At 50.8% G+C, this 25,883-nt stretch overlaps 1 protein-coding gene and 1 long non-coding RNA gene across 2 annotated transcripts; both read right to left on the bottom strand.

Moving 5' to 3' along the window:
• Nucleotides 1-4,229: 4,229 nt before the first annotated feature.
• Nucleotides 4,230-16,850, bottom strand: LOC308597643. The gene is made up of 3 exons (XR_014013093.1): nucleotides 16,582-16,850; nucleotides 16,176-16,338; nucleotides 4,230-4,432 (listed from the first exon to the last, which is right to left on the bottom strand). It is a non-coding gene; the product is annotated as an uncharacterized lncRNA (long non-coding RNA).
• Nucleotides 16,851-21,248: 4,398 nt separating this feature from the next.
• On the bottom strand, nucleotides 21,249-24,319 carry GBX2 (gastrulation brain homeobox 2). The gene is made up of 2 exons (XM_081182924.1): nucleotides 23,787-24,319; nucleotides 21,249-22,588 (listed from the first exon to the last, which is right to left on the bottom strand). Exons 1-2 carry the CDS (start codon nucleotides 24,292-24,294, stop codon nucleotides 22,062-22,064), a joined length of 1,035 nt encoding a protein of 344 aa, XP_081039050.1. The 5' UTR covers nucleotides 24,295-24,319; the 3' UTR covers nucleotides 21,249-22,061.
• Between the last annotated feature and the right edge of the window lie 1,564 nt (nucleotides 24,320-25,883).

Genomic DNA, 25,883 nt, shown 5'->3' on the forward strand with positions numbered 1-25,883 from the left:
AATACTTCAATTCTTCTACTTAGTGTGTGTATAAGCTAGTAGTTTTGAAGTGTGCAACGCACCCCTAAAGTTTAAGCCCCCATGCTGAATGCATCTATCTGCGATGTGCAGCATGTGAAAGTCCTGTCACCGTTGATCCGTCCCTCACTGCCAGCATATAGAATCACAGAATTGTAGAGTCAGAAGGGACCCAAAGGAGACTGAAATGAAATGGGATCTGGGGTGAGCAGTAGCAGCAGTGCAGTCATTGCGTTCTTGTAGCCCAAAATAAAAGTTACGATGACCCAGGAAATCACACTGGAGGTGAAGTTCTCTCCCAGGAGGGATTCACAGTTCATGGTGTTGCCATTTAAACATTGTGTTTTATAGGCCAAATATACAGTCTAACCACTGTTTTAAAAAATAGAAAAGGCATTGCAGAGGAACAAGCAGACTGGTTCCCAGGGTGTCATGGCAAAGTTTGCAAGGGTGGACCACAGACCTGGACCCTCTGGGGAAGGTAGAGAATGAAGTGAAAGCAGAGCTCTTGACTCAGCTACCCTCACGCCTTTTGACAGCCAGCAAACATGCACCAAATGGTGCTAAGAACATTACCTGCTGATGACTGACAGCATGGTTTTGCTGAAGAAGTCCCACCTCCTCCTTGTATAGATCCCTGAGAGAGAAACTTTTGAGGCCCTTGACCAAGTGACCAGTTGGCCAAAGTTCAATCCAGTAAAGTTTAAATTTAGAGATACTGATAAGAATGTGACCCTTAGAGCAGCCTTTTTTAAGTTGGTGCAGCCAAGATTGGTTCCTAGGTCCAGAGCAATTATTTGATATACTGTGGTGTCCTCCAAATGCTTGGGATTCCTCACATCAGCTCCAGCCAGCATGCCCAATGGGTGGGGGTTGTTGCAAGTTGTAATCTCTGGAGGGAACCACTTTGGCCACCCCTGGTTGAGGGCATTGAATAGGATTGATACACAGGATGATAATGTGTTATAGAATATTATTGTGAATCTGTTTAAATGTCTGTAAGCCAACAGTTTGACCATACAAGAAATACGGTCCTGATCTGGAGGCTAGATAGTGATTAAAAAAGAATTTGAGATAACTTGTATCAGGATTATAATTTCGGGACTTGGGGTTTGAAACAAAACTGAAATGAAACAAAATTATTCACATTTTAGTTATTCTCTTTACTAGGGGCATAAGAAGAGGATTTCACAGCAGAAATTCCTTGGACAGATTGTTAAGTATGAATGAACCAAACCATGGGCAGCCCATCCCATTTTGCCACCTGAGGCGAAACAGTAAGGTACTGCTGTCCCCCACTGAAACCTCACTGACCAAGGTTGTGCAGCTGCGATGGAAGAAGGGGTGGTGGCTTCCGGGTTCTAGCCATATCTTGTTGGAACCTGGAAGCCAATGCTTCCGCCACTTCTCCTGGCTTCTGTGGCAGAAGGGATGAGGGGGTGGACGTGAGGAGAAGCGGCAGCAGTAAGATCTCATGCAGAGCCTTTGAGATTTTGCAAGGCTCTCGCGATATCTCACTGGAACCTACCCCCTAACAAAAATCCTGGCTACACCTATGAAAATCAGTACTTTGATCTCTGCCAGAAATGTATTTTTATCCAACACACACAGAGAGAGACACACAGACACAGACCTCCCTCCCCTTCCATGTTATCCTCATGACAATCCAGTGTGGGAGGTTACACTGACACACTATTCCCAGTTTCAGTGAAGGTATGTTCCTCCTTTCATGAATATGTGGTGTTCCTCCAATGCCTCCCTCTTCTGTTCCTTCCACTGCTCACTGCTTTCTCTTTCTGGTCGTTTCCTAGCATTCCCTTGAGAATCATTCTAAATGCTGAAATGATTGTTTTATTTTTATATTTTAACTAATCATTCCTGATCATATGATATTCTAGTGGCAACATTGTTAGGAAAGAGGATGATCCGTTCACACTGAGGAGGTGCAATGCATAAAAGAACATGGAAATCCAGCTGCCAGCCATGGTCTACTTGTTGATTGACCAGAAGCAAGCATCCATTGTGGCCTTTTAGGCCAAGTCTGGGTTTCTTAGTCTTGCAGTCAAGTTTTTCTCATACCCTCTTAATAAAACACTTTAAACTTATTCCTCAATGCACAGTTTCTTAAATAGGTATGGATATTTTCTTAGATGTGCCCAAGTTGCCATTGGGATTATTAACACAGTCACCTGGGTGAAGGTTCAAAAAGGATTTGAACCTGGCCTGGAAGTACCAGTGCCGCTGCTTCAACAAAGCATGTTGACAATGGTCAGCTCCAGACAGAAACCTCACAACAGCATTTTGCACCAACTGCAGTTTGCAGGCCATCCTCAAAGGTAGCCCAGCTGCGAAACTTGCAATGATCAAGTACTGAGATTACCAATGTAATCCATTGTATGTAATCACTGTGTACAGATCTCCACCAGCATACGAGGCAGGTGTCAGGGACTGGCTGGATGAGGAAGCATGGTGGGAGCCCCCCACCCAAGAGCCCCCAGGGAGGGCACAGAAGATGATAATTTAGATCCTGGTGATGGGACACTGAGGAGCAGTCTGGGGAAGGGATGAGCTGGGAGGTGCTATGGCATTTGAGCGATCAGGAGAAGGAGGCCCTTTCAGGACAGGGTTAGAGGCTGAGAGTCACAGTGTGAGCACATACTCAGACAGAGAGGAGTCAGAGGTTGCCCTTGCTCCCCAGCAGCAGGACAGTTCCAGCCTTTCTGCCTCTCCTTTCCCTCTGACACCCCAGTCAAGGAGATCCTGCAATTGCTGAGCAGAGGGCCAGACAGGACCAGAGGAGACGTCCTTGACACAGTCTTTGTCTACTCAGGAGGGATCCAGAGTGAGAGGCTAGAGGGGGAAGGACGAGGCCAGTAGTCAGTTTCAGCAACGTCTCAGCAGGAGCCAGAAGACACTGCTGTGTTGTTGTTTTTCTGCTAATAAAAAGCTAAATGCATTCCAGGCCTCCCATACTTTCCTGCCCTGTGGACGACCTGGGTTCACTTGACAGCTCCTTGACACCAAAGCTCGTAGATGCTGGTCCTAACCAATGAAGTCACTTGAGTCTCTTCAGTGATAAAGATGAGTAAGTTCCCACCCGGCTATAACCCTGCTGCTTCAAAGGGAGTGCAACCCTGTCCAGGTGGAACAGGCCAATGGTCAATTTCCTCGACCTGCAAGCCACCCACCCACTGGACTTCTGACTTACCAAGCTTCAGACTCAGCTTACCAGCCCCATCTAGCCCAACACTGCATCCAGGCAGGACTGCATCGAAGCCAGTCCAGGCTCAGGACTTCCACTGATTCAGAAAAAATATTGGTGAGTGATCAGCACACTGAAGAAGTCATACTGAAAATCGCCTAATAACGGCCTCTCAGTGGCTTCATATAGATGCTAAAAAGCACTGGGGACAAAATAGTGCCATTGGGCAACCCATGTCATAACTGCCTGGGGTCCAATAGTGCTACTGTCTGGAACTGGCCCTGCAGTTAGGAGCAGAACCACTGAAGAACAGTGCCACCAACCCCCCAGTCGATCTAGGAAGACACCATAGTCCGGGGACAGGCCCGTCCTGTTTTGCCGCCTGAGGAGGGTGCTGCCCTTGCCATTGCCACCCTCCCTCCAAAACATCTCTTACTGGGGTAGCACAGCCCCTGCCATATGACCCCACTGGCAGCAAGAGTGGGCAGGGCTCCCACAGGGGGCTCAGCCCCATGGGATTCCGCCACCTGAGGAGGCTACTTCAGTCTGCCTCATGGCCAGGCCGGCACCACCAGAGTTGCATAACAGGGATGTAGTCCTGCTGTTCCTCTCCCAATAAAGTTCATCCAGCACAGCAACGAAGACAGATTTCATCCCCAAACTAGGACAAAACCCAGACTGGCAAGGGTCATCCTACAAAGCAACCCAGTTACTAACCATTTAATTCATGCCAAGACCTAAATTTGCATACATAATGTGGGTGGTGACAGCCATATCCATGCGTAAATAATACGAAGGATGCCTCACAGCCTGTCCTATGGTGGGGAAAAGTGCAACACAACCGTCACTGTCTTGCTCAGTCCTTTGCACACTCATTTCAACTTTTAATTGTATTATTTCTCTAATTTCTACAACATGGGATCAGTTCTGTGACTGATTCATCAAAAGCCAGAATGAACTCCGTGCTCCAGGCAAAGAATGCACAAGTCTTTGGAATGTGCTCATTTTAATGAGGCAGCTGCAAACTGCAGTGTGTTGGGAGATTTCAGTAGTGGATGGCAATGCACATTTGAAATGCGGGGGGAACGAACCAGTCACTAATCTAGGCAGGCCAGACTTCTTACCACCACCAACACAAAAAGAAGAAGAAATATGTTTGAAGGCGTACTTGTTGTTTAGCCAGCTTGCTAGGAAACCTCTGTAGTCTTCTTCCTGAAAGGGGAGAGTGATTAGAGGGACTAATTGAGATCACCTTACTTTACAAATGTTACTCTGCAAAATGAGACAGGAAGATGGATTGATCTCAACTATTATTCATTAGGGAAAGTCCTTTATAAATTTCAGATTAACAATTTCTCTTCAGGAGCTATGCTGCTATCCTTCTCTCGTAGTAACTTATCACAGCACAGCAAATGTTGAACCATGAAACTTACTAGAAATTTTGTGGAACTAAAGAGAGTTCATCACCTTTTTGTTTGTTTAAAGAACTGGTGTTTGTTCAAAAGTACATAATGCTCAGTTGCAATGGCTGCACTTAAAAATACTGCTGTCTACGGGGTTCGGCCTTCACATCCCTCTATGTAGCCATGCCAATTTGTGAAGCGTTTCTTTTGGCCCTCCATTTTCCAAGTTGATCAAACTCCCTCTCTGGAGGCTCCACAGGGTCTCTCTTCCATGCCCAAGGGCACAACTTTGTATGGGAATGCAAATTTAGGCAGAATTCTTCAAGTCAGGAACACAATTCCCTCATCTGTAACAAGCCTATTTCTTACCTTTCCTGACAAGTCCTGTAAGTGACTTACCAGTAGCAAAATATTATTTTACATGAGAATAAGCTGTTGCATCATTTTCACTGAGAAGTCCCCCGGTTGGGATATCACACAAAACAAGCTTTTGGTTATCATGTGGGAAATCCTTTAGTTCATAAATCTACCTTCAAACATGAATACTGTACATTTCTCCCCTGCCTAATGTGTTGTCTGTTCACCAGACAAGGGTCTGTCAGTATGACTGAGTGCCGTTGAACCTTCCTCCACCTGATGCGTCTTCATTCTCAGTCTTGTGTCTTTCTGCTTGGCCGTCCTCTCCTGGTGATATTGACTGAATTGCTTTTCCCAGGCCACTTTGGGCCCGTATTGGCAGAGGAATGGTGCTTTGAGAGTTGCTCTCACAGTCACAAAGAGGCTGGCCTATCCAGGCCCAGACCACCGACTGCAGTTAGAGGTTATCTTTAGAGTCTGAATTCCAAGCTTTATGAGCAACAAATGGGGAATTAAACTCCCTTGGCCATGGCGGTATCAAGCCATTGGATTGTAAGTGGCCCCTGGGCAAGTAGATCAGTTCAGCAGTATCAAACCCCTTAGCTGGAATGAAACTTGTTTCTTTTAGGATATTGTCAGGGGTTCAGGAGCAGAGGCAAGCGCAAGGGAGGAAACAGAGAGCGAGGGGGAGGAGGCAGAAGAAAAGATGAGTGATGACGACGACCCGAGATCTCCGAGTCTTTCCAGTGAATCAGAAGATTCACAGAAAGGAGCACCAGTGGTCAGGGCAAGGGGGGAGCCTAGGGGGACACCCCAGGAAGATAGAGCCAGAGGGGACTCCGAGGAGAGCAGTTGGAAATCGGGACCAGCGTCACAGCCAGAGAGCAGGGAAGAGGAGGAGCGCCAGAGATCAAGCGCTGGCAGCTCGCAACAGGGGGGAGGGCACGAGTCAGGAGTGGCCACACCTCCATCGGGGAGCGAAGAAACGGTCAGACGGAAAGTGGAAGGTTGGGCGCGCGCGCCAAGTTCAAATGCACAGGAAAGTGACGCAGTAGGCAGCCAGGAAAGGGAGCCAGGTCCTAAAGCCCGGCGCAAGGAGACAGGGAGTTCCGGGGGGTCGGCGTCAGAAGAATCCCGGAAGGAAGAGACCCCGGGGGGCAGAGGGACCCAGAGGAGAGCAGTCAGGCGGAAAAGGTGGAGCAGGGCTAGGATATTAAGTTGGTGCACAAGGGGCGGAGACTCAGACGGAGCTTCGCCGATCTAGCCATTAGACGTAGAGTTGCACGCAGCAGCTTGGGAATGGAAACTGTAACTCAATAAAGACTTTTACTTAATGACCGCTGGCTAGCGTGATCCTCTGTGAGCTAGGATCTTGAAGCAGCTCTGACAGATATGAATGTGGGGGGGGGGGATAAAATAGAAACATCTCCCCACCTCCCACCCCTAGTGTTCCTGTCAGTATCCATGCATTCATTAGACTCATGGAACAATTGGCTGCGCTTAAGCATGTTACAGCCTTTTATGTACTGAAAAAGAGAAAGGTAGGCAGATAATAATGGTGGTTGGAAGCCATTGAGAGGAACATTCATCCCCTTTCATCTGCCCTGCCCCCAACTCATTTACTCCAGTTGTATAACTTCTCACATTTCTCCCTTTCTATTTCTTTAGCAGGGTAGAATCATGTACCCAACAATGAGTGACTTGGAATCTCATAATTTCATGATGGCTACCAGATAATACATTAGATCAGTTCTTGTCAGCCCATGTACTGCAGCACCCTGAGGTGACGTGATGATCAGGCAAGGGAGCTGCAGGAACCCTCCTTCTGTCTCTGTCTCTCTCTCTCTCTCTCTCTCTCTCTCTCTCTCTCTCTCTCTCTCTCTCTCTCTCTGTCTCTCTCTCTCTCCCCCCCCCCTCTTGAATCAAGTCCCAGATTCCTTCTATCCCTCCTCCAGCTACACTCTCCATTTTTGGCACATCAGCGGGTAGTCTGCCTTCCTTTCTGCCCTGACTACCCTGCCTCCATGAAGATGAAGTTCCCCAATGGCTGCCCTTGCCTTAACAAGAAAGTAACTGGGGGAGGTTAACAAGGGGCCACAACTGCGGGAGGAGGGACAGAGCTTGAGATTTCTCCAGCAAGGGAGAGAGGGAGAAGGGGTTTCCGTGCCTGCTGTGCCATTGGGGGGGGAAGGGTTGTTTCATCCCTGCTCAGGTGCCTGCCTTCTACTCACAAGTAAATCCCAACAATTTCCTGGTGTTTAGCTGAATCTCTTTTCTGGAGATGGGGGGCGGGGAGGATATAAAGAAACTTGAAGTTAGACTCACACATCTTGACGATCAGTTTAGTCTGCGGTTGAAAGCAAGGACACAGAATATTAGGGCATCATTTGAAGGGTGGTGGGAAATGGTCCAAGAGCAAGAGAGGAAATTGGTCCAAGTTGCTAACATCATCTCCATGGGGTTGTTTAGGGCTGGGCAGGTGGGATGTATCCCATGAAGTTGTTGTTGTTGTTGTTGTTGTTGTTGTTGTTGTTGTTGTTGTTGTTGTTGTTATCCCCTCGCTGCACTAAATGTCTTTTCACCCTTTCTCATGATGCAAGAACCTCAGGACATCTAATGGAACTGAATTTCAGAAGATTCAGGACAGATCAATGAAAGTATTTCTTCATCCAGTGTATAGTTAAACTATAGAACTCATTCCCACAGGTTGGTAGCGATGACCAGCAACTTGCATGACCTTAAAGGAGGGTTAGACGTACATCAGTAGCTACAACAGATGATGGCTCTGCCCCACCACTACGGTCTGAGGCAGTAGGCCTCTGAATATTAGTTAATGGAAACCATAGTGGGGAGAGTGTTCTTGCACTCAGGTCCCGCTTGCAGGCTTCCCATGGGCACCTGGGTGGCCACTGTGAGAACAGAATGCTGGACCAGATGGGCATCGGGCAGACCCAGCAGAACTGTGCTCTTATGTGCTCCTTGAGGCCATGAACTCTGGGTGCCCTGTTCTCGCCACAGGACTCTCTTCTGGCTTAAATTTCAGGAAAGGATCAACTCCCTCAAGGCCAACATTTTGCTGCCTCGAAAGCAGGCTTCTGTGGGATGCGATACATAAGTAGCAGTCAAGTACAACATTCCTTGTTTTCCTAGAGTGGACATGCAAGGGGATGTTTGGTTCAGCCAGTCAAAAACTTCCTGTTTCCTCCTGGGCTGGAGCATCCTTCCTTTTGCATGTGACTAGAGGTGGGCGTGACCTTACCTGTGCAGGTAACAAAAGCACAAGGCATGCAGCCCTCCTCCCTTCTTTTCCATCTTCCTTTCATTGTCTGAACTGCAGTAAACCCCCCCCCCCCATATGGGGTAGATCCATATGTACATATGCCTTCTGGGATCCAACTGTGAACAGAATGTGAGTAAACTACTTTTATATACTTTAAACAAGATTGTGGCGTGTTTATTCTTTTAAGAGGGTAATAAGGAATATTACCAGGAATCTATTGAAAAACTTAAACAAGCTTGCAACCAGCTACCTGCTGTGCGTTTAAAGGGGAATGTTAAAACTCTGCTAAGTTATAGAACTTGCTAGCACAAGTTAGGAAGGATATTAATAAACAATATATCCTCTCCTGCGTCCCTGAACATTCCCACAGCTTCCATATCTTTCACCAGCCTGGTATGCTCCGTATGTTTTGGGTGTCATCAGCCCCACCCAGTACAAGTTGGTGGTGGCTGCCCTGTGTGGTTGTGGTAAACACATTAGGTGATACCACATTATCAGGTTAGCTCACATAGGCTGAATTAAACTTCTGAGCAACACTGAAATAAGACACCATGCTATTGCTTATGAGACTGCACATATGATGCACTTCTTAATGAAATCAAGTTTTCCTCATCTCAAATGGCACTTGCCCATTTTGTTTGCAATTCAGATTTGTAAGTTGCAAATTGTAACAGAGTTCAATTTATGCATCCCCAAGACGGTGCCAAACAAAAGTGTTTTATGGTTTTATTTAATCTTCCCTTGCAAATGTTCCCTCTGTGCATGACTGTGGGCTGGGAAACAAATGTGGACATTCTGAAATGTCAGTTTGAGTTGTTATAGTAAACATATATGGTTTGCCTAAAGAAAAAAAAAAGCAGAGGGGAGAGTCCTTCTCTTCCAATAGATGTGGCATGTAGACATTTCATAGCAATCAGTAGCAAAATCCAGAACCTAGTCCAGTTTGGGCATTGACCCTGGGGGCTACGAGGGCAACTTCCAGTGACAGGGATGAGAAAGGTTTAGCTGTGGAGAGAGAAATCCCCCCCCCAAAAAAGGAGTTACTAGGGTCTAGGGACTCGGGTTTCCTTGAAGTACACAGAAGGCAGAGCAACACCAGCTGGCTGCTTCCATCAGAGCAGAGCTGCGACAAAGAAAGTCATAGTGAAGGAAAAAATTACGTTTTTCGCAGCTTCTTAACCTGAACATCCTAACTGAATTCAAACATTACTACTCTTTAGAATTTGACTTCGGAGGGGGGGCAGCTTTTGGGGGGCCAGCAACTTGGGCCAGCAACCATATTATGCTACCCACCGGGAGATTTGAAACACAGATTCATACATGAGAGCAGCAGCTAGGGCAACTTCCATGGACGGAATCAGTTCTGAGTAATCCTGCTGAGAATTGGGTTTATTATCCAAGCCACACTTGCCTGCTGTTTTCTTTCTATCCTGTCCAATAAGCTAGTCAGCAAAAAAAGGGAAACAAACAAACAAATAAAGGCTGTATCAAAATTGTCATTAATAGGTCAAATATCAGTGGTTAAGATGAGTGTATTGCCAAAGATGTTGTTTTTATTTCAAGTCCTACCAATTATTGATAATGTGAAATATTTTAATGAATGGCAGAAAGCTTTGTCTAAATTTATCTGGGGGGGGGGGGACCCAGCATTAAATATATATTATTTACAGATTCAAAAGAAAGAGGGGGATTTTCCCTGCCAGACCTGAAAATATACTTTCAAGCTGCAGCTCTTTGCTGGGTTAAAGAATGGATACAATTAGACAATGCTGATGTTCTTGACTTGGAGGGGTTTGACAATGTATTTGGTTGGCATGCTTATTTATGGTATGATAAGATAAAGGCCCATAAAGGTTTCAAAAACCATGTAATCAGAAAATCATTATATAATGTTTGGATAAGATATAAAGATCTCTTAGAAAGGAAAACTCTCAGATGGCTCTCACCAATGGAAGCTAAGGCCCCCAAAAAAGTTAAACATGGAAAGTAAATGGTTGAGATACTCTGATCTTTTGCTCGAGGATGATGAAGGATTTAAATTAAGATCATTTGATCAAATTAAAGACAAAGTGGATTGGCTTCAATATTACCAGATCAATGAATTATTTAAGTTGGATTTAAAAAATGGTTTTGCAAAGGAAAAAACCAAACTGGAAATGGAGTTGTTAGATACTAATGTCAAAAATCTGTCTAAGATGTATTTTTATTGTTTGAGTGGCATACAAAGGATGAACAAGTGAAATCTGCGGTGATAGATTGGGAAAGAGATTTTGGTCATAATATAATGATGGAAGACTGGGAAGGTTGTGGAAGAAAGGGGTTAAGTTTCCTGCATGTACGGTCTTAAAGGAAAATATTATGAAAATGATGTATAGATGGTACTTAACCCTAGTAAAATTAGCAAAGACCTATCATATGAGTGTTAATTTATGTTGGAAATGTAAAGAAAAAGAAGGTACCTTCTACCACATGTGGTGGATGTGTCCAAAGGTGAAAGACTTCTGGGAAAAGATATATAATGAACTGAAAAAAATGTTGAAATATACATTTATTAAGAAACCAGAAGCCTTTCTACTTGGGATAATAGGAATGGAATTGCCCAAAAAAGACATTAGACTGTTTTTGTATGCCACAACTCCAGCGAGAATTTTACTAGCCAAAAATTGGAAATCACAAGAAATACCAACAGTGGAAGATTGGCAGATGAAGATGCTGGACTTTTTGGAGCCGGCCAACCTTACTGGAAAAATCCATGATCAGAAAGAGGAGGAACATCAAGTAGATTGGAAGAAATTTAAGGAATATCTAGCTAAATATTATAATATAACATAAGTGGAAATACTTGCAAGTATTAAATTGGTTTAGGATTAAAGTATGTTGAATTGTATAATACTATGGATTGAGATTATGATGAAAAGAAAGGAAGTTAGTAATCTGAACTAGTTAATTGTATTGGAAAGTGAATATTGGAAAATTGCTAAAATGAGATTCAATGAAAATCAGGAAGGATCGGAGGAAGTCATTTAATAATGGAAATTAATTTGGATTTGAATTGGAAGAAATTTTATATGTTTGTTTCAGTTACAGGTAGGTAGCCGTGTTGGTCTGCCATAGTCAAAATAAAAAAATTCCTTCCAGTAGCACCTTAAAGACCAACTAAGTTAGTTCTTGGTATGAGCTTTCGTGTGCATGCACACTTCTTCAGATACACTCTGTATCTGAAGAAGTGTGCATGCACACGAAAGCTCATACCAAGAACTAACTTAGTTGGTCTTTAAGGTGCTACTGGAAGGAATATTGTCAGAGCTGCTTCAAGATCCTAGCTCACAGAGGATCACGCTAGCCAGCGGTCATTAAGTAAAAGTCTTTATTGAGTTACAGTTTCCATTCTCAAGCTGCTACTTGCAACTCTACGTCTAATGGCTAGATCGGCGAAGCTCCGTCTGAGTCTCCGCCCCTTGTGCACCAACTTAATATCCTAGCCCTGCTCCACCTTTTCCGCCTGACTGTCCTCCTCTGGGTCCCTCTACCCCCCGGGGTTTCTTCCTTCCTGGATTCTTCTGACGCTGACCCGGACCCTCCTGCCTCCTTGCGCCGGGCTTTAGGACCTGGTTCCCTTTCCGGGCTGCTTACTGCGCCGCCTTCCTCTGCATTTGAACTTGGCGCGCGCGCCCAGCCTTCCACTTTCCTCTTAACCGTTTCTTCGCTCCCCGATGGAGGTGTGGCCACTCCTGACTCATGCCCTCCCTCCTGTGGTGAGCTGCCAGCGCTTGCCCCCTGGCTCCCTCCTTCTTCCCTGCTCCCTGGCGGTGACGCTGGTCCCGATTTCCAACTGCTCTCCCCTGAGTCCCCTCTGGCTCTATCTTCCTGGGGTGCCCCCCTAGACTCCCCCCTTGCCCTGGCCACTGGTGCTCCTTTCTGTGAATCCTCTGATTCACTGGAAAGACTAGGAGATCTCGGGTCGTCGTCATCACTCATCTTTTCTTCTGCCTCCTCCCCTTCGCTCTCTGTTTCCTCCCTTGGCCTTGCCTCTGCTCCTAAACCCCTGACATCCATCCCCCCCTCGAAGCCCCCCATTCCCCCCTCCCCTCCTTCCGGTGCTGGAGCTGGGTGCTGCTGTTGCAAAGGGACGAATGTCGGATATCGTTCGCTTCCCGTGGCGGGCCTCCATCTGAAGTCTCTCGGGTCTTCCTCCCTGCTCTCGTCGACGACGGTCACCTCCGCTTCCATCTCTGTGCCGCCGTGCTCGAAACCAGGGTCGTCCCCGAAAACGTCCATGTCCGTTTCTCCCTCACTTCCTCCTGGCGGCGTTGCTCGTCCTGGACCTTCCTGCCACTTGCTGCGCCACTGCTCCTCTGCATTTGAACTTGGCGCGCGCGCCCAGCCTTCCACTTTCCTCTTAACCGTTTCTTCGCTCCCCGATGGAGGTGTGGCCACTCCTGACTCATGCCCTCCCTCCTGTGGTGAGCTGCCAGCGCTTGCCCCCTGGCTCCCTCCTTCTTCCCTGCTCCCTGGCGGTGACGCTGGTCCCGATTTCCAACTGCTCTCCCCTGAGTCCCCTCTGGCTCTATCTTCCTGGGGTGCCCCCCTAGACTCCCCCCTTGCCCTGGCCACTGGTGCTCCTTTCTGTGAATCCTCTGATTCACTGGAAAGACTAGGAGATCTCGGGTCGTCGTCATCACTCATCTTTTCTTCTGCCTCCTCCCCTTCGCTCTCTGTTTCCTCCCTTGGCCTTGCCTCTGCTCCTAAACCCCTGACAAATATGTTTGTTTGTTTTTCTTTTTATATGTTTTGTGTTGTGTTGTATTTGTTATAAATTTGGAAAATTAATTAAAAAATTGAAAAAAATAAAAATAAAGGCTGCATCAGTGGGGATAAATTATTAGAACAGAATTGAATATTATTACACAACCATTTAAAAAAACAATTTCTCAGCTGCTGTCTTGGCTGGCTTTGACCAGTTTTGTGATGTTTATTTTCCTGCCTCTGCATGCAGAAATGACGGGAGCAAAGTTTTAAGAAAGTTTGGAGAGTGAACTGAGCAGAGGTCAATGCAGATCAGTTGGCAGGATTTAATAGGATCAGGCCAGTGTAATCTTGTTTTATCCATTGTAATTCAGGCAGCCACAGAGACCCCAAACGAGAGGGGAAGGGGCTTTTTAAAAGATTGGCGGCCATACCACAAAGCCGGGGGCTGGAGCCATGACAAAAGCATGAGAGGGGATGAAGTGGCTTGAAATAAATAGATTAGAGTTCTCTATGGCCCGCGCGCAGCAGGAAAAAAGAGCAGCCACGGCGCAAGGCAGGCTCCATTCTCTCGCCCTCCTCTCCTCTCCCCCCCCCCCCGGCTTCTGCATGGGGCTGCAGCATTTCCCCATTTCAAAGGCCAGCATTCTCCCGGGAGGGGGTGGGGAGAGGCACGCAGAGCTCTGCCTCCATCTTGCAGGCTGCCGAGAGGGAAAATCGAACGGGGCTGGAAAAAGAGCGGGTTGGGGAGGAAGACATCTCTCTTGCGTGGAAGGGCGCAGGGCGAGGAAGCTGGTTTTGGAGCAGCGTGATTTGTGTGGCACGTCCTACGGGTTGGCTGCTGGCATGACAAACCATGGACATAGTTCTCTGAAGGTGCTCAGAGGGTTGTAGGCTGCCCCATGCTAAGTGCTTTACAGAGAACTTACGAGGTGATGCAAAAACGCATGGGAGAGGCATTGAAGAGCTACGGTTGTCCCTGAAAAAGTGGGATGCCTTGAGAAACTTTGGAATATAAACCCCATCTTGGGGGCATGTCAGTGAGGAGGCTGCTTTGAATAAAAGGGAAACAAATGTTTGAGCAAGCGAGTTATTCTTCTATCCTTGAATAACTATACTACTATCAAAATAAAAAATTCCTTCCAGTAGCACCTTAAAGACCAACTATGTAAGGTGCTACTGGAAGGAATTTTTTTATTTTGACTATGGCAGACCAACACGGCTACCTATCTGTAACTATACTACTATCAGAAGACAATATCGTGTATTTAAGTTTTAATCAGGTTTTGAGTGTAGCATTTGCTTTATTTGCTTTAATTAAAAATGGTGGTGGTGGGATGCATCTTATGAGTACTTGCTTTCCGTTTGGAAAACAAAGACACCTTATTTTGTGAAGTGACACCTTCAGGACTCGACCCGAGAGAGGGAAACGCAACCGCCCGCCCCCCCAAGGACTGCTCTCTCCTCTCCTCGCCCCGCAGAGCTCCTGTCAGCTCCAGCCAACACTTTTTTCTAGAATTGATGAGTAAATTATGGGTTGAATCCAGAATACATTCATTGCACTTCAGCCCAGCTGAAATTAATGTGAGAAAATGTTCATAATTCCCGTTGATTTCAGTTGGAATTCAGTTTGTCTGGATCGAGCCTGATGTCTTTTTGGATTTGTAAAATATAAGAGCTTTTGGACATAGAAAACATAAAGTTCTATTTTTAACTAGATCAGTTACTGTAAAATTAAAATGTAAAAAGTTTGTGTTAAAGTTGTATTTTTATTTTATTTATTGTTGCTGTTATTATTATTGCAGTATTAAATGTATTACCTGCCCTTCACCAGCAGGTTCCAAAGTGGGTTACAACAATTTAAAGCAAAGTTGCTTCCCAGTCCTTAGGCACCTGGTAGTCTTAAGCATCGCCCCATTGCTGTAGATAGTACTTTACAGAGTAACATAAGCAGCAAAGATTTCAGAATAATGTGAGCAGCAAAGCATAGCCTCCCTTCCCCTCGCAGGAGCTTGCAGTCTAAAATTTCAACAACAGAAGATTCAAAGGGAGGAAGGGTAAACAGCGGTAGCTCTGTGAGCTGCTCTAGTAATTCATTGGACAGAAGAATTAAATAACAACCATTTTCATACTGAGCCAGTATTCTTCAGCACGAGACTCCAAACAGGCTGACAACTTTTCCAACCTACCTAAGCGACACGACTAACAAGATGGTCTGGTGGAGTGGCCCTTGATCTTGCAGGTCGGGAAAGCCCCCTGCTCAGCCATGGGCTGCTGTGGGGTGGAAACCTTAGTGAGCTCACTCATGAAATGGAATCACAGAAGAGCAGAATGAGCCCGTTGCATCTTGGAAGTGTGGCACGAATAGGAAGCAGCTATCACCAGTTGGTTGAGCTAGGAGGAAACTCACTCTCGGCTGCTGACCTTTTTTTTAAAAAAAATAACCAGTAGCGACTAGGTGATGCTATTAATTGCATTATAAAATCGTCCTCAATGTGTAAAAGTGACAGGAATCTGTTTCACTCAAAAGCTTGTCCTGGGTTACACCAATGAACAGGTTCCAATGAAATTAAATAGTACAGGGGGATAGCTCTGTGTGTGTGTGTGTGTGTGTGTGTGTGTGTGTGTGTGTGTATTATATAGTTAAGAATTCTTCATATAGTTAAGAATTCTTGATTCACCGTACCTGTTTAAATCTGAATCATAATTCCTCAATTGCATGAAAAATGGGCCCATGGCAGAAGCCAAAATGTGCATTGGCTTTGCAAAATACCTGAGATCATCTCCAGGCAGGGAGGCTGAGGTGACCTTCTAAGGGGAGCATGAAGACAGTCAACAGCAGTGTGTGTGTGTGTGTGTGTGTGTGTGTGTGTGTGTGTGTGTTTCTGAATGGTTAAAATAGGCAATCAATTTTTATGATGTAATTTATAATTCATACAGGTTGTCTTCATACATATGGTGTTGCTTTTGTGTGTCAATGTTTCAGGTAGTTTATTACTGTGACAGTGTGATTTGCATTCATGTTCAGTTACCCCGCTCATATTTCTCATGTTTACACCATAAGGGCTGCATATGAAGATTGATCTGGCGGGTTTTTTGATCTGGCTAGGGCTTTTGCTTGCTGTTAAGGCACATATAGGAAAGTTGCTCCGCATTTTAGGCTACCTACAGAGCTGGCTGCGGGTACAGAAGATGCATCTAATAGCTGGTTTTCACTGCTAGGTTTCAGAAAATGGGAGCTTCTCTCTCCCTAGGCCCGACTACCGTGCGAAGCAGCTCACAGAAGTTACAAGCAAGCGGGATGTTCTTGCTCAGGTGTTCAGTGGAGTTTGCTAGATAATGAGAACCAGGAAATTTATTATACAGTATATCTGCAAAAAAATAAAAATAAAAAATAAAAATTCGAAGAGTCTTGTGCAACCACAAAAACTAGCCCGTTTATTATGGTATTTTTAGTGGACTCTAGTTCTGTGTAGTCCAGGAAAGCTTATACCACTTTTTTGCTGAGAGAGACTCCAAGGGCTACCGCACTGGAAATTAAACACCTGCATTTCTAGCTATCCTTCGTCACACACCTTTTGAAAACAGGTGATGATGCTCGGGGACAGCTTGTGTTCCACACACTGAACTGGTTACGTTTTATTTCTGTTTGGATTATCTAGTCTGCAACCGGGCATTAAAAAGCAGCAGAAATCGGCGCAAACAAGCTGGCTGCTTGCAAAAGCGCTGGAGGCAGCGGATTGCCAGCCGCGGGGATGCGAATGCGTTTAGGATTGCGCTGCTTCCGTGTTTTGCGGCACAGGGGCGCAGGAAGCGAAGGCTTTCGCGGCTTCCACTCGCCCGATTTCCAAACTGCGTTTAAAGGAGCGCAAACATTCGGGTTCGGTCTAAGTCTCCTCCTTGCTGTCGGTTGGCCCGGATCTCTAACCCGCCCGCCCCCACAGACACGCGTCCCCTCCCTCGCCTTCCAGGCGTCTGCTCAGTGCTGCTCTCCGTCCTGGCTGGGGGAGGGTCTTGTCCTCGGCCTTGGACCTTCCCCTGGCCAAGAGGATGAATCTTGCCTCCCCAGTTATTCGCATTGATCCCCAAGTGAAGTTGCTTCCCTTCTCTTGTCTAAGGAGAGGCAGGGCTCAGCAAACCTTTTCAGCAGGGGGCCGGTCCACTGTCCCTCAGACTTTGTGGGGGGCCGGACTATATCTTGGGGGGGGGGGAATATGAACGAATTCCTATGCCCCACAAATAACCCAGAGATGCATTTTAAATAGAAGCACACATTCTACTCGTGTAAAAACACGCTGATTCCCGGACCGTCCCCGGGCCGGATTTAGAAGGCGATTGGGCCGGATCCGGCCCCCGGGCCTTAGCTTGCCTACCCATGGGAAAGAGGGTGAGCGTGAAAACGTGGCAGCTGACTCCGGCTTCAGGTCTGTGCGGGACCAGAGCTTTGTGGAGCCGGGAAGCTTGCCTACTTCCCAGTGCCCGGCTTGGGAGGGTTCGCCAGATGCAATGCGTCTTTCGGTGGCCAGTTTACAGTTTATTCAGCTGAAAACGCCATTTCGTTTTTTAAATGGTTTTTAATGTTTGGTGCCTGCAAGAGTGAAAGGAAAGGAAAACCGCCTTCCCCACTCCCACCCAGGCTTTCTTGGCCACGAAGGGCCCCTTGAGACTCTCACTGAGCTTTCCAGAGCGACCTGCCGCCTTTCCTCCTAGAGATCCCGGCGGGGGTCCCTGGGGCACCAAAGGGGCGCTTCCAAGGATGCGGCGCTGTCTGCGGCTCGCCATTCCCAGCCGAAATAATTAAACCAATTAAGTCAATACAAACAGAATCCAGAGGGAAGAGTCCGGCTCTGATCCTTGGGGGGCCGCGGGGGTGGGAACGAAGAGAGAGACAGGCCTGGCTGTTCTGCGGAGAGCAGGAGTCCGAGCGCAGCCTGGTGCGCATCCCCAGCCAGGAAGCCCCAGAGATGCGCAGCGGGGAGGCCTGATCCGGGGCGGGGTTGGCGCGGAGGGAAGCCCTCTTTCCCTCGGTTCTTTCGAGGAGACCCCAGCTGGCCCTCCAGTTGAAGGGCAGCAGAGTCGGGCTCCCCTCCAAAGCCTCCATCCCGGCGCCGGCTGCGAGAGAGAGAGAGGCTGGTGGCTGGTTTTGCCCTCTCTTTCTGGGAAGACCAAACTTTCCTTTACTTTCTGTCAGGGTCGGGGAAATGGTGTCCTTCCTCGCCCTCCGCCTTCCCTTGTCCAGAGGCCCCTTTGCCCAGCGCCATCCAGTTTCTCTTCCGGGGCCGCAGTTCTCGGTGCATCCTAAAAACCTGAATAAGATTTATTTATTGATTGATTTATTTTCCCAAAAGGGAGATTTCGTTCCTTTTCCCTTTCCCGAAATAGAACATTCTGAATCCCGCTCTTTGTGGTTTAAAAACGAATTCGTTCTCCTGCCGCAGAGCTGCGTTAAATGGCACAACAATTAGCTGTAGAGTAAAAAGACGGTTCTTGGTTGCTGGCTTGCTTGTTATTTCTAAAGGGAGAAAGAAGACCCGAACCCGAGTATTTCTAATCAAATGTTAAAAGAAGCGGCTCTCGAGTTGGGTTTGCTGGCTGAGAGCGGGGCGGTCCCGGCGCTTTTCCAGCTTGGCCCTCGGGGTTCTTGCTGGGACGGGGCCGCGAGGGCTTTGTAATGATTTGATGTGCAGATGTAAGTGAAATTTATTGTAACAACAAATATAGGGATGTCAAAGCCCAGCTCTGGATTAAAGCAGGCAGCCCAAGGTGGGGGGGAGTGTATTAATTTCAAACAGCATCAGAGGCCAGTGTCTATTAGCGCGAGCTATTCTTCAGGCCCCCCCATCAGAATTAATCATTGAGAGTTAATTTGAAGCGCAGACAAGTTGCTGTTAATTTAGTGCGGGGAGGATGGGATGGAATAAAAAGCTGAGGTGCCGGCCAAGCCTCTTGGGTCTCATTAATCAGCGAGCTGAGACGGCCTGGCTTGATTACAATTTGCAAAAAAATTCATTAGAGCCTGGGCGATTGACAATTTTTCTCTCTGCCTGTGATCTGACTCATTAGGCAGCCAAATGAAAGCCAGGATGGTGATGATGACAGCTATCAACCCCCCTCGCTTGTTTATCTTCTTGGCTTCTGCCTCTGCCTTGGTGGCTCTCACTCCGGGGCTTTTCCTGACCCTGCCTGGATGCAGCGCAACACGCCCCCCCCCCCTCTGCCCGGTCGCTTCAGATTATTGTCTGGGGGGGGCGAGAAGTCGGCGGTCCTCTGCCGCCTGCTCGGGCTCTTGCGCCTTCCTCTTGCTCGTTCTCCCACCACCCCCTTGTCTTCCCATTTCCTCGCCGTTGTGTTGGAGGGGGCGGGGGCCGAGCAGCTCTTTTGCAGCGGGGCAAACGGGTCTTTGGGTGGCGGCTGCTTCAGCGTCAAAGAGCTGCGAAAAGAGGCGAAAAGATCCGATCATTTGCCCCGTCTGTGTGCCGGAATGTAGCTTTTCCTTTCCTTTCCCCACAAAACGCAGGTGCTTGGGCTAGAATGTAAAAGTTGACCCCTGCCCTTTCCCCTATGCGGCTTTAAAGCTTTGACAGCCCGTTCCTCCAACTTAAAAGTTATTCTTGGTGTGTGTAGCATGTATATGCATATATGTGTGTACATGATTACTCTGATTATCCAGAAAGAAGCAGCATCCATACATAGTGGCCTGCTTCTGGGTAATCAGAGTTCGCATCCATGGAGAGCTGGGCTTGTGCGGATACGGCACACGTGTCGACTCGGCCGCCGGGGATCCTGGCTCTCTTTCGCTCCAGGGCTGCACCTCGGCGCCCGCCATCAAAGCCGCTCCACACGCCGGCAAGGAAAGACTAACGCCGACTTCAGCTCGCCTCTCTGCCTCGGCAGAAGCAAATTATTTCACTCTGAAGGCGAATTCCTGTGCAGCTCATCCGCGGACGCTCGCCTGGGAAGTCGGGAGCCCCGACCTCTCGGACATCGCACGTCAGAAACCCAGAACACAACCGCGTCGTTTTTTTAAAAATGTTAATGCAAAACATGCAGATCTGGCTACTTAGTTGGAAACTTGAAGATGGTGATGAAATTCCCACGCCAAGAGCATCTTACAGGAGCAGAAGTCGCGACGAGGCGCCTTTGCAGAGGTGCATTTCCAGGCTGCGCAAACGAAATTCCACACCTTACAAAACGATGTAGTGAAAGTGATAGATTTCTGTCCTTGTGCGACCGGCCTCCTTCGAGCTCAGGCCGGACCCTGCGCTGCTCTCTCCGTCCCGGGAAGGAAGGGGCGCTTGGCATCTCGGCCTCCTTTGCCCGCTCTCCCCGTTCAGCTTTCATTTTCACGCGTCTTGACTGGCGCCGGGTGGACCAGGGGGCCTCAGTCGCGTTTCCAAGGCGCTTTCCCGCAGGCGAGTCGGGGCAATTCTTCCGGCTTCTCCCCGCACCCGAACCGCCTTCTCCACACCCGCCTTTCCCGCTCCTCTCTGCCCTCTCGCCGCAGATCCTGAGCTTGGGCGAATCCCTTTGCAGCCTGGTCAGAACACGGAGGCGCCTCTTTCTCCGCGCATCTGCTGAGGCAGAAAGCAGCGCACCGTCCTTCGTGTGGACAGAACGAGTGGGCCAAGTGGGAGCGGAGCGGGGAAGGTAGCGGGGCGCCCCGCTTGGTTCCCGCTTCTTTCTTCCCCCCAAGCCCACCTCCCTTTCTTCCCGGCAAGCCAGCCACCCCCCGCGCCCCACCCTGCCCCAGCCCATTCCCTTGGATTTGGGTCTGCAGAGCCCTTTCCCATCCCCTCGCAGCCCGGAATGAAAGCGGAGCTGTCCGCGGACGGCTGCGCGGAGCTGGGGTAGGCGCGCCTGCAGTTCTTACTTGGAGGGGCGGGAAGGGCTCCCTCACCCGACAACTGAAAGGGGCGGGTGCCCCCCTTCCATGGAAGCTGGAATATCGCGTCCTCCTGCCCACGGCTCTTCCAACCCGTCCCCTGCAGTGGGAACGAACCCCTCCCCCGGTTCTTCCGACGACCCTGGGGCGAGGCGGGTTATTAACCCCCCCCCTGTGCTTTTGGCTGCACTGAGAAGGAGACCTCCAGCTCCAGCTTTCTGGGCGGCCTCTCCTCCCTGCTACGAGGAAAGCGCCTCGCTGGCCCTCGCGCGCCAAGAAGCCTCGCCAGACGCGCAGAAGGAAGGACAGCTGGGTCACTCTGAGCATTTCCCCCTTTTTCTTCCTTTTCATTTTTCAGGTTTTTATTTATAACATTACTGTGTTTCATTTCGTTTTCATAACTTAAGAAAAAAGCGTAAACTACATTTGAAATAAATTAATGCAACACAATAGAACAACAACCAAAAATAAAAAGGTCGTGCATTTGGAATAGGAAAGGAACATGGCTTAGGCAAGGCAACCAAGTCGAGAGAAGGCCAGAACTTTAAATAAAATGGGGGAATCAATGGGGGGGGAGGGATCCACCTGAAGAATGCCTCATTCGCTCAGCCTTCCGCCGCAACCAAGAAGAAAAAAAGAAGGGGAGGGAAGGAGGGAGGGAGAAAAGAAGCAGCAGCAGCAAAAATTAAACCGGTCCTTTTCGTCTTATTTTCTCTCCCGAAAGAAACGGGGCGGGGGAACATCTCCCTTCCCCGCCCAAAAGTCCGCAGTTCTGGAATGTAAGACTTGACGCCGCCGCTCCTTTGGTCCTGTCTCAGTCAAAATCCCGCAGCCGAGATCCAGCGCTCTATATACAAAGTTCGGGCAGTCTAATAAATAGGTAAACCGTCTTTTCCTGGCTTGCGAGACTCCCGCTCCGGAACCCGACCGCGCCAAGGCGCTACAGCCTGCGCCTCGCGGGGAAGTTCGCCTTCAGTTTGGCAGTGGAGGGACCGAGAGAAAGAGAGCCAGAGGGAGGGCTCTCCCCGGAGCCCGGACTGGAGTTGCAGGGGAGGCGCGCGTCTGTTTGCTTGCGTGTTTGTTTCCCTCCATACTTTAGCGGGGAGGGGGCCTTGGAAGAAGGTGGCCTTTCCCCTCCCTCTCTCCGTCTCTCTCTTTCCCCTCCGCCCTCGCTCAGGGCCTGGCCTGCTCCAGCTGCTGATGTTGACTCCTGATGGCGAACCTGCTGACGTGGACGGGGATGGGCACGACGATCTTGGGGTTCCGCGAGGGCTCCCCGGTCTTGGAGTTGGCGTTGCCGGCTTTCACCCGTTTCCACTTGGCGCGCCGGTTCTGGAACCAGATCTTGACCTGCACCTCGCTGAGCTTGAGCGCGTGCGCGATCTGCGAGCGCTCCGTCAGCGACAGGTACTTCTTGCAGTGGAACTCCTTCTCCAGCTCCAGCAGCTGCTCGCTGGTGAAGGCCGTCCGCCGCCGCCGGTTCTTGCCCGTCGACGTGGTGCTGTTGGCGCTGGCCGAGCTGGGGCCGCCCTCCTCCAGCCCGTGGCCCGAGTCGTCCTCCTTGTGCGCCGCGGGGCCGGGCAGGTTGTCGTCGGAGCTGTAGTCGAGGTCGCTGTCCATGGAGAAGCTCTCTTCCTTGCCCTTGGCCTCCTCCTCCGCCGCCTTGGCGTCCTCCTTCCCCGACGCGCCTCGGACGGGCCCTGCGGGGAAGCCAGAAAGAGCGCCGCGCGTTACTCCTGGCGCCTCTCCCTTTCCCCGCCCGCCGCCCCTTCCCGCGGCCTGGGGATGTTGGAAACAAGCGGGACGGCAGAGGGGAGCGGGGGCAGCGAGAGAAAGCCCCGGCCTGCCTCCGGAAGAAACTTTCCTTCCGTTGGGTCCCCGAATCTGCCGCGGCGTCAGCCCCGGGGAGGCGCAGGCCGCTGCGCCCCATCCGCCAAGCGGGTTCGCTGGGTGTCAGGCCGAGATCAGCTGTGTCGTGGTGAACGCCGCCGGGCAACATCGCCCGACGGCAATCTCTGCAAATGGCCCCTTGGCGAAGAGGGGAGTCGGACTAGGCCTGCCAGGCCGAGACGCCGCTCTTTCCCAGCCCAAGAAGGGCGGCTTAGTTTTGAAGCGGGCGGCGCCGCCGGAAATAACTTGAAGCAGCTCCAAGCCGGCGGTCCGTCTCTCCCTCCCTCTTCGCAAGGCCCTTCGACGGCTGGGCAAGGTTGTCCCCGGGGAGGGGCGCTTCCTCCCCGCCCTTCTCCTCTCTCCCTCCAACTCCTGGGAAAACAGTCACTCACGCCAGTGAAGTGCTTGCTTTACTGGGCCTCAATGCTTGGTTTTTCCTTCGACCAGGCTGCGGCATTACCCCGCTCAGACCCCTTCCCGGTCGCTTCCGAAGTGATTTAAAAGGAGCAGCCAGAGCAGCAGCCCGAAAAGGGAGCATTTCGGGGCCCGCACCAGCCCTTCCTGAACTGGAGGAGAAACGGGACGGAAAGGCTGAAACACTTAAACCAATCCGTACAAATGGAGCCACTTCAATTTCCAGTGTGTGACTCGGCGACTGAATTCCCCGAGTCTCCCGGCCATCCTCTGCGCCCGGGCTGCCCCCCACCCAGACGGCCTAACTCTGCCCAGGGTGTCCTTTCAACTTCAGGAAGCTTCCAAAAAGCCACGCTCCGAAACGGAACCTCGGCAACAGGGTGTTGTTTAATTGATCCGATTCCCGCCCCAGAAAGGATAAATGTGGATTGAATTTGGCCGGGGGAAGGCGAGATCACCTGCTAACCTTTGGAGGACAAGCACCTGGTGTGGCCGCTGCAACAAACCAAAGCCCAACGTCCCTGCGTGGGGAGTGGGGGTCGCGCCACGGAATCCCCTTCCCCTCCCCGCGCCGCCGCGGCCCGTTTGACTCACCCAGGGACGCCTGCACCGCTTCGGAGGCCGAGAAGGCCAGCAGCGAGCCCTCCTTGGCCAGAAACGCCTTGCCGTCTTCGGCCTCGGCCTGCAGGCCGTCCGCCTTGTCGAAGGTGCCCTGGAGCGCCGGCGGGGCGAACTTCCTGGCCGCCTCCTGGTGCTGCGCCGAGGCGGAAAAGGTGCCCGGCAGCGTGGCCATGAGCGTGGACGTGAGCGCCATGCCCTGCGCCAGGCTGGAGCAGAAGCTGGCGGGCAGGCTGGGCATCTGCGCGTGGTGGTGCCCGTGCGAGGGCGGCAGCGCCGGCTGGGGCAGCGCGGCCGGGGGCGGCGGGGGCGGCGGCGGCAGCACCACGGGCCGGTAGGGCATGAACATGGGGTAGCCCGTGTAGACGAAGTGGCCCGGGCTGGGCTGCGGCGGACTGCCGATGAGCGAGTCTATGCTGAAGGCAGTGCTGCTTCCCAGAGGGCGCGGCATCATCATGAGCGACGGCGGAAAGGCTGCACTCATAGAGGCGCTGCGGGGCCGGCGGGCGCGTCAGGCGGGAAGCTGGACGGGGCGGCGGGGCGCCGGCGAGGGCGGGCGAGCAGAGCCGCGGCGGCGGCGGCGGCGCAGGAGGCTCAGCGCGGACTGTGCCTGGCCGGGGCCGGGCGGCATCGGGGCGCGGGGCCCTGCTCCAGTCCGGCGCGCTGCTCGGGATCCGGCGGCCGGGCGGCGCTCCCTCGCTGGACTCGGCTTGGTGCGGGCGCGGCTGCCGGGCTGCCGGACTGGCTCCCCCGCCTGGGTTCCTAGGCGAGCCCCGTGCCCCGATCTCCGTCTGGCGCGCTCCGTCGCTCCCTCCCGGGCGCCGGCAGAACCTTTGAATCGCGCTCTTCTTTCTCATTCACATTTTGCCTGCCTTGGACCCTTCCCGGCCCCACGTGGACGCCTGCGCCTCTCGCCATTGGCCGCGGAGATGCAAGGAGGAAAGCGCGCGCGGCGTGTGTGTGTGTGTGTGGCGCAGTGTGGGGAGAAGCAGCGAGAGACGGGCTGGTGGCCCCGCCCCTCCGCGCGCCCCCTCCCTCCTCCCGTCCAGCAGAAGGGAGCCGCCAGGAGCGCGACGGTCCCGGAATCGGGGCGCGGAGGCTACCTCGGTGGGAAGCTCCCTGCCAGCCAGACGCGCGCGGTCCGGGGGCTTGGGCTGTGGCACCAGGACAAGGGGACTCCGCGCGCGTCTGCGGGGCTACCCACGTTCCCGGCACCTTCCGGGTCACTTGGCCAGGAGCTCTGCAGCAACGGAGGCTCGGTGGGGTTTGAGGGTTTGGGTGCTCTTTGGGGGTTCCTTTCCCGTTTATCCCCTTGAGTGATGGCGGGGATGACCCCTCGAAGTTAGCTGCTGGTCCTGTCCTCAAAAACCCTCTTCACGTTTGGAAACCACGCAGTCACGCCTTGATACACGCCTTGTGGGAACAGGCTGGTCGGCTGCTTTCGCCTCTCCAGCTTAGGAACCCCAACTGATCTTCCTGGCCCTCCTGCTCCCTTTCAACCTTTGGGGGGGGGGTAGGTAAAAGAGGTGAAGGATCCGCGCGTGTAAACTGAGTCGTGTGAATGACCTTTAGGGAGCGAAGAAGTCGGGCGGCGCGTCAAGGAGCTAAGCAACCGCGAGCGGCCCCCACGACGGAGGGAGAGAGACCTTGAAGCAGAGACGAGCCATCGAAGCAGATCGTGCGCTTTTGCAGTGGAGATTTAACGACGGCAAATGGGCAGAAATCTCTTTTGGAGGCGCTAACAAGATAACGATCAGAGAGAAATGGGGCCCGTTAGGCGGGTAATAGGAATTTCTTTACATGCGTAGTTAATTGGAAAATAAAGACCGATCGATATTTATGAATGTATCGATCCAACCCTTTGTAGATCCAGCCCTTTCTTTATCCCCCTCCCCCTTTCCCCTTCAGTCTCTTGACACCACAACATCGCTGGGGAGTAAATGCCTTCTCCCAGCTCAGGCCCTTGGCAAACTCAGTTGGCCCGCGAGACCAAGCTGGGCGAAGGCTCGCAAGTGGCCCTCCGGAGGCGCTCCGCCCCCCGCCCCAAATACGCCTCTTTTCTCCAGCCGGTCA

Source organism: Podarcis bocagei, assembly GCF_964188305.1.
Source record: "Podarcis bocagei genome assembly, chromosome: 1".
In the NCBI taxonomy this organism is placed as follows: Eukaryota; Metazoa; Chordata; class Lepidosauria; order Squamata; family Lacertidae; genus Podarcis; species Podarcis bocagei.

Excerpts from the sequence above, each read along its gene's own strand:
- GBX2 (XM_081182924.1), bottom strand. The coding sequence starts at position 24,294 with ATGAGTGCAGCCTTTCCGCCGTCGCTCATGATGATGCCGCGCCCTCTG. Across the intron at positions 22,589-23,786 it reads AGCGGTGCAGGCGTCCCTGG|GGCCCGTCCGAGGCGCGTCG; the intron begins GTGAGTCAAACG and ends GCTTCCCCGCAG.